The 8,711-nt window shown below is 41.9% G+C and overlaps 1 protein-coding gene across 2 annotated transcripts in view; it reads left to right on the top strand.

Moving 5' to 3' along the window:
* The first annotated feature begins 2,951 nt into the window (after positions 1-2,951).
* chsy1 (chondroitin sulfate synthase 1) overlaps positions 2,952-8,711 on the top strand; it is a 32,049-nt gene continuing 26,289 nt past the window's right edge. The window contains exon 1 of one of the 2 annotated variants that reach the window (XM_040002200.1): positions 2,952-3,671. In XM_040002200.1, the coding sequence (XP_039858134.1) occupies positions 3,349-3,671 (323 nt within the window). In that variant the 5' untranslated portion in view covers positions 2,952-3,348. Of the gene's footprint in view, positions 3,672-3,717; positions 4,260-8,711 lie in introns of those variants that run through there. The other variant, XM_040002201.1, reaches the window with a different exon arrangement.

Raw genomic sequence — 8,711 nt, 5'->3', positions numbered from 1 at the left:
CACAACACGCTGCAGTCTCTGTTTGTCCCTGATAGTGGCTCCAGCGTACCACACGGTGATGGAGGAGGTGAGGATGGACTCGATGATAGCAGTGTAGAATTGCATCATCGTCCGTGTTGGCAGGTTGAATTTCTTCAGCTGCCTCAGGAAGTACATCCTCTGCTGGGCTTTCTTGATGACGGAGGTGATGGTGGGCTCCCACTTCAGGTCCTGGGTGATGGTGGTACCCAGGAAGCGGAATGAGTCCACAGAGGTGATGGGGGTGTCAGTCAGGATGATGGGGGGGAGTGGAGCTGTGTGCTTCCTGAAGTCCACAATAATCTCCACTGTCTTCTGGGCATTCAGCACCAGGTTGTTGTGGCTGCACCAGGACACCAGACGTTCAACCTCCCTCCTGTAGGCAGACTCATCCCCGTCCGAGATGAGTCCAATAACGGTGGTGTCATCTGCAAACTTGATTAGCTTGACAGACTGGTGGGTGGAGGTGCAGCAGTTAGTATACAGGGAGAAGAGCAGAGGAGAAAGAACACAGCCCTGAGGGGAGCCGGTGCTGATGGTCCGAGAGTCCGAGACATTCTTTCCCAGCCTCACATGCTGCTTCCTGTCCGTCAGGAAGTCAGTGATCCACCGGCAGATGGGATCAGGCACATTCATCTGGGAAAGCTTGCCTCGGAGATGGTCTGGAAGGATGGTGTTGAAGGCAGAGCTGAAGTCCACAAACAGGATCCTGGCGTAGGTTCCTGGGGAGTCCAGATGCTGCAGGATGAAGTGTAGGGCCATGTTGATGGCGTCATCTACAGACCTGTTGGCTCTGTATGCAAACTGCAGGGGGTCCAGGAGGGGGGCCGTGAGGGTCTTGAGATAGGAGAGAACCAGGCGCTCAAATGACTTCATGACCACAGATGACAAATAAACTCGGCTCTGCCTGTGACTCACTCTTTGCCTCTCTTCCTCCTTCACTCTCCTCATCTCATCTACCACTGTCCGTTTGCTGTCCATCTGAGAACAAAGCACAATTTGTTATTGCATTAATCTGTTATTTTATTATCCACACTTAACAACTCTGCACCATTAATCCATAATAAAGTAATGATAGAAAAGTGTTATAGAACCAAAACATTGTAGTTGTGTTTATTGTTGTTTTTCTACTTGAACACTCCTGCAATGCAACAACTGGTACGTGTGTTATTGTTACCTGTGTTCTTTGTGATCCAGCTGGCGAGAGATCCACTGTAGCTCATGTATTCACTGTTTCCTCCTCCTCTCCTTACAGGGCCGGTCTGGACAGTGTTATATCATGAGTGATCATTTTAAAATATCTATACACATAAAACACGCACACCCACATGCATGTACAGTGACATATTATACCTTCTCCAGAATACTTTACATACTACAGCAACAGGTTTCGATCATGGTGCTGATCCGGAATCATTTCCTTGTTATTTATCTCCAGTGCTATAACAATAAAGTAATAAGATTTTTTTTTGAAAAGTAATAAATATACAATAATGTATGTATGATGATTCAATTTGTTTGACTATCCACTCGGTGCAAGGCTTTCTGCCTTATTAAATGCTTAAACTTTAAAGATAATAATTTTGTTGCTATAAAATCAGCACTTGTCATATTTGAAATATAAATCTAATATAATCTGTTTCTTGATGTATTTTCTTTAAAATAGATGAAATATCTTCTGCTTGTTGCTTTTCCTTAGTAGTAGTTTCTTGGCAGCTATTTGACAATAAAGACCTGATTCAATTTATCCTCAGCAGCAGAGGTGACTCTTGGTCTTCCTGTTCAGGGGCGGCCCTCATGTGAGCCAGTTTTGTTGTAGCGCTTGGTGGTTGTTACGACTGCATCCTTTTAACAGGAAGAAAAACCCAGACGACAAGGCTTTTCCTTACCACTTTTGGCAAACATGTGATCATTGGGGGGCGTCTGATTTTTGTTATTTTCTCTCTATTATTGCAGGGTCTTTACCTTATAATATAAAGTGCGACTTGCACTATAGAAATAAAATTGAATTGAAATGACATGTATATGGGAGGTGTACTTTTGCAGAATTAAAAGTAAACATGGTGATATTTTGTGCTCAGTATTTTTTATTATCTCAATTGAAAACACAAACAAGAAAAATCTTGAAAATAAATCTTCTTAATTTTTTTTTAAACTGTTAATAACAAATGATTTTTGTCATTTACTTTCAGAATGTTCAGTTTGGCATTTTTGATAAATAGGGAAACCATTGTTTCTTAAGAGGGTGGTGTGTGTCAAAAACAAGAGTGCCGGGAGTCTTTCATGACGACTTTCATGAGGTTTTCCCAGCAGAACGTTGCAGTTCACAGAGACCGTCAATTTCATACACGTCAGAAGCGCTTTTTATTGTCACTTATTGACGTGGCCTAAAAAGAAACATGCTGTAAAATCTTCCACAATGAAGACAAGGCACAGTTTTCGACGTGGTGACGAACGCCACCACAAGCACTTGGGGGCGCTAGAGTTCAGAGAACAAGCATGCTGCATTTAAGGACGTTAGACTTTCACAACTTTATTGTGACTCGTTCTTTTATCGGCCACAGATCTTAATAAATGACGGCGTAATAAAATGACATACTGATACAAACTTTTGTCTTGGAAAAACGATTTTATGTTAATAGGCTTTTACACGTCACACTCAGCATTATCAGCATGTGTGTACACAATCAAGCAATGTGACTTTTGTTAGAACAGTTTCACGCAATAGCTCGTGCATTAGTGACACTTATAGTCACTAACTATATAACTACTACTGCTTTAATGTAAAGTGTTATTAACTATGGCAGAAAGAAGCTACGCTTTGGCTACATTTACACAGCAGATGAATTTAGATGTGTGAGTGTGGTTTCACACGCAGCTTAAAGGCAGCACCGTCGGGCCCACGGGGGTGGAGGCGATTAGAAGATTTCTACGGAGCTGCCGTTGGGTCAAACCACTGTTAAACCCTTCGCGATCATTCTTCTCGACAGACATTCTTGCCATGTCTAGATAATGGTGAGAGTCGGACCACTACTGAACGCTAAGTGATAAAAAGCTACTGCGCTTTTCGATCGCTGTTATATTCGTCCATGATCGACAGCGGGGGACGGCTTGATCGCCCGAAGGACCAACGACAGAGAATTGTTGAAGTGACGGCTTCAGTAAGACTGTTGCGATGCTACGTAGGCATCTGGAAGAAAAGGGCTTTTCTACCATGAGAGATTGCGCGTGAGCCCGGTTTTCTGGCGGAAAACGAGCTCTATCGACCCAGTCTTCAGTGTTTGTATCGAGACGATCGAGTCTTGCTTATCGCTTTTACCGACAGAGCTAATGAAGTTTGGGGGAATGGCAGGTCGAAGTCGAAGAGCCTGGTTTAGTGTTCTGTTGGGACTGGTTGTTGGGTTCACACTGGCTTCCAGGCTGATTTTACCCAAGGCGAGTGAGTTGAAGAAAGCTGGACAGAAAAGAAAAGCCAACTCTGCCGGGTGTGGGCTCAACGGGGGTCTCGGGAAAGAATACGGGGGAGTCTTGTGGCCTGAAGTTAACGGTTCACCGCCGACTGAGAAATCTGCTTCCAGATCGAACAATTTCCTATTTGTTGGCGTCATGACTGCCCAGAAGTACCTGAACAACCGTGCCGTGGCAGCACACAGGTATGTGACGCCACTTACAGAACAATGCCCGAACCTATCAATTTAATATAAAAGAACTAAACTTGGAAACGCACGGGCCTCTTGTACAGTAGCCTCTTCAGTTAACCGGCTATACGTATTAAAACGTGAAACATAATGATATTTATATGTTAGCACAAAAATATGCCACATTATGTGACATGTATAGCAATGTTCTGTCCGCTACCAGCTCGTATGGAGAGTAAAACTGCTTTAACTTTGGCATGGTCGTGGCTGAGGAGGTGGACGAGATCGTCAGCTGTAGATAATCAAACTGGATCACGACGAAGTTAATCACAATTTCTTCTTTTCGTTTTTTTTTTTTTAACATATTAGCAAACAGTTGACCCTTTTTTAAGCAGACATACCTGATGGCAAACAGACAGGAAAAACCTTTAACTTTTAAAAATCTATTTCTAACAAAAATATCAAAAATCAGTCTCTGTTATAGGCTTGCTGAAAAGTGTGACCAGTTTTTTTGAGAGCTTTACTTGCATGTAGTGCCCACTTCACATTTCTTCACATCTCCTCCAAAAATTTCAATTGGATTCAAGTCTGGACATGTACAAGGTAATATCATAAACCCAGTTTGTGCTTTTTCGCTTTTCAAGCCATATTTTGGTTAATTTACTGCTGTGCTTAGGACGGTGATTCCTTTTTAAAGTTGTAAGTCCAGTTCAGTTCAATTCAATTGACAAAGTCCCAATTCACAACAACCTCAAGTCATTTCATATCAAAAGGTATAGACCCTACAATTTAGAAGAAAGAGAAAACTGAGTAAAACCCAACAGCCAGATAATCTTTTATGAGCAAGTAGAGAAGTAAAAATAAAAAATGTTTCAACAGAAAGTTCTGGCCATGACCCAGGCAGAAAGAAAAGAGGAAAGTACTCTTCTTTCTTTAGTACCACAGTACTGTAGACAGCATGTGTGCCAAAAACTGTAGTTCATCTGGAAGTGATGAGAGCACATGGGTACATGTTGTTTTTTTGTTTTGTTTTTTTTAAATGGTGAAGAAAAAAGATGGAACTGTGACTGCAGTGAACAAAAAGCAGCTCAATACAGTGTAAGATAATGTCTGACATCTTGTAAGTATTTAAAAGAAGTGTAGCAGTGTTACCTTTCAGGTTACTCTACATTAAAGATTACTTTTGCTTTTATGTTTATTTTTGGAGAGGAACCATATTCCATCAGTTTCAGTGTCATTAAAAAGTTTAGATTTACAGTTTGAAATAATCTTTATTGTCCTTTACTGGCCAGTAATTCCCACAGAACTCGACTGGTTGTGGTGATATTGAGGCATAATGTGTAGATACATAGACACCCTGTATGTGTGCATGTTTGTAGAAAGAGGCACTTACATGGTTTCCTAACTTATTTAATAAATAATACCATAAACAGTTTGTGACAGTAAAAAAACAAAGTAATACTTTCTCTACATCTTGTAAATTCCTTACGAACTAATATTTTACCATCTTGGACTGAAGCTCTTGGTATTTCTTTTCTTTTCTATATACACTGCTAGGCCTCGATACAGCTACTCAACCTACTAACTTTCCAAACAATTTAGCTTTTGTCTATGCTTTTACACTAACTTTCCTCTGATTGGCTGTTCCTTACTGTTTCCAGAGTTGAGATGTCCACATCTTCTCTAACTTGTCTCACAGCCTTTGGTATTTCTCAAGCTGCTGGTATAGCTATATCGTCACAATGGGCATCTTCCTCTGCTTCTCCACAACTACTATGTCATATTGGTCACCTACCACCAGCTTGTCCGTCTATACCTGGAAGTCTCACAGGATTTTAGCTTGGTCATTCTCAACCAACCTAGGGTGTGTATCCCATTTTGACCTTGGGACTTCTAGACCATACTCGGCATAGATGTTCCTTTATACTATGCCAGCCATTTGGTAATGGTGTTCCAGTATGCCCTGTCTGTGCTGAAGTGTCTAAGGTGCATCTTTGCACAGGCTGCACCTGGGGTCTTGCCTGGTGTGGTAGACCCCAGACTCTATCGCTCTTGTGCTTAGGGCTTGTTCCTGTGCACCTTTCAATCCAACTTTGGTCCAGCCATAGGATGAGCTACTTTTTCTATTGACCGGTGAAACGTGGCGTGCAGCGGCACATGAACAGTTATGGCCATTTTCCTGAAGTACTAATGGATCTATGTTGTTTTATCCTGCATAGTGCTTTTGGCACTCACTTGTCCTCAGCTTTCTATCTTCTATCTACAGTTATAGGGTGCTGGACGTGAGATGAAACCATCCATACGTAGTAAGGAGCTTTCTTGTCTTGTCATGATGATGTCTAAGGCAGACGTCATCATCACAAGGGCAGGACAGGGAGGAAAAAAGAAAGGTGGGGGATAGGGGGAGATGGAATAAAAGGATAGAGTACTCTGGTAAGAAAAAACAAACCTACAGCATCTGGAACACAAATTCCAAAATGCAGAGATGTATAAATCAGCAATGTTCTTGTAGTGTGAGAGAGGGAGAGAGCGTGTTAAGCCCCTTTTCCATTAGGACCTACTCTGATCAACTGAGTGGTTTTCCATTACAATCAAGTACCAGCTAATGTGCGTGGTCGCTGTAACGGTAATGCAGCTTAGCATTGGTGGCGTAATTAATATGCGACATGAAAGGTACAACAAAGGTGGCCATCGAGGCAAGAATATACCCGCTGCCCGGTCTGTGACACGGGAAGTGGTGGTTTTGATTTTTGTTTTGGTTTTGATCTCTTGTGACTCATCGAGTGATGCCACCGACCAGCCAATCAGTGGCATGCAGTCAGACATCATCACATTTTTGTACCTGCTCGTATCGCTGTGACCTATGACACCCGAACAGTGACAAGTCCGTCCGATCCATACAGCTTCTGCACACCTATCCCAGCAGTATAAGGAAGGAAGCCCCAGGTCGGGTGCCCACGTCCACAGCGGTGCTGCCGCATTACAGCCAGCAACGCCACATGAATGGCCTTATACATTGTGACCTACGTGGAGCTGATGAAAGGCTTTTTCACAAAACTATTATTCTAGGTCCAGCCAATTTATACCTAGATCTCTAGTGTTACCTGACTGTAGTGGAGTAGTTGTGGCATTTCGAAAATTACAATTCAGAGGCAGGACTGTTACTTTACTCCATCTGGTCCTGGGGCTCTATTGTTTAGGAGACGCCGTAGGGCTTCATGGAATTTGGATGTAGAAAGAGGTGAATCCAGAACCACAATCTGTTCGTCATTTCATTTTGGTGGATTTGTATTGTTAAGAAAGTTTGCAATGTCAGCGTTGGAGGGATTCATCTGTATAAAGTCTTTAAAAGATTCATTTATTTGTTGTCGATCATGAGTAATGTTCCCAGTGGAATCCTTTATAGAATAAATAGTTTTCTTCCTTTTATAGCTTTAACAGGCTCTTTAGCAAGGACTTTTCCAGATTTATTACTATGTTTAAAGTCCTCCAAACGCAGCCTTTGCATCAGAAATGTTGTTCTCTCGTTAAATATTTCATTTTATTCTAGTTTTCTCAGGTTGTTAAATATGTGCTCTTGTGGTGAGCATAGGTATATTCTAATGATTGAATTGTTTGTTCTATTTCTAATACAAGCGGGGGTGGGGTTCTTGCTTATATGAGCAGTAAGATAATGTTTTGCCACACATTACTGCTTTTCTTGCTTCCCATAGAACACATGGCGATATTGCTGGTAGGTCATTATTATCTAAATACGTCAGCCACTTGTTTTTGAATTATTTAAGGAAATCTTGTTCTTTCATTAATGATGTATTAAATCTCCAGGTCCTCGTGTCAGAGCGAGATTGATTCCAGCACTCTCAGCAATCATTCACCAGTATCTGAGTGTCCGTGATATCACTAACTCAAAGATAATCTAAGTGAGATCGTAAGTGCTGTACTCTGTACTCACCACCAGTGAGTGTACCAGTGGCCACTCTTTCAGTGACGAGCATTTGCACTACTGGCAAACAATGCTGCAAGTTTTAGTCATTACGTAACTGTACTGTTTAAAAGGGAAACCTGCAATCGCTGAGACTGAAGAAGCCACTTGAATCGGTCTCTTTTTAACTAGAAGCCACATACACTTATTCATACAGCACTTAAATGCCTTAAATGATTTCTCTCACGCTCTGATGGATGCATCAGGAGATGTTTTGGGGTTTGGTATCTTGTCCAAGGACATTTTAACATGTGCCTTGGATAAGGCAGGGATTGAACCACCAACCCTCTAGTGAATACAGTTAGTACCTCCTCAGCTACAGCCACCCACAAGGAGGACGTCATTAGACTAAAAAACCCAAATAAACCTAATCGAAACTTTAGAAATGGCTGTATCACCAATCTGGTACACTGGCTTGATATGCAACACCATACTTGTGGTTAGCAAATATGCAATTTGTGGTTAGTGTCTTGCCTAAAGATATTTGGCATGTAGACTAGAGCAGCCAGGAATCGAACCACCAACCTCCCATGTAGTAGTGCCTGCTGTAGTCACAGAGCAAAGTCGAATATTAAGGCTAAAGAGACAAGGAACTTGTTGAAGAGGACTTTAGTTACGTGGAGAGTTTTTGGCCGTTTGGACAAAGAAGCAGAGTTCTGCAAACTGTGTCAAGTGTGTTCCCAAAAAGGCAGGTAGCACCATAAAATGTTAACATCTTAAGTAGTGCCACCCTTGCACAGTGCGCAGTTGACAATATACGTGCACAATGCAATCCTCAGACAATACAGAATTTTATTTGCACAGATACTTTTTCACAGTCCATGCCTTGTGAGATAAAATAAAGTGGCACAGTGATATCACCAATGCAGCCGCCCGTTTTATTCTAAAGGACATTATACCAGTAAGCACAGTTGAAAATGTTGGATTTTAAGCATGTTTTTAAAGTAATTGAATTCAGGTTGCCAACTCTTTAGCCATGAACCTTTCTGTCAGACGGCCTGTGCCCTGCTGTAAAGAGGTTAAAGAAACAGTCAAACGTTGTTACCATATCGGATTTGTGGCTACTCACAGGA

This window comes from Simochromis diagramma, unplaced genomic scaffold, assembly GCF_900408965.1.
Source record: "Simochromis diagramma unplaced genomic scaffold, fSimDia1.1 OVJJ01000430.1, whole genome shotgun sequence".
Taxonomy (NCBI): Eukaryota; Metazoa; Chordata; class Actinopteri; order Cichliformes; family Cichlidae; genus Simochromis; species Simochromis diagramma.
Note: the sequence above shows the minus strand (reverse complement) of the source record. Positions and strands in the feature narration are given on the sequence as shown.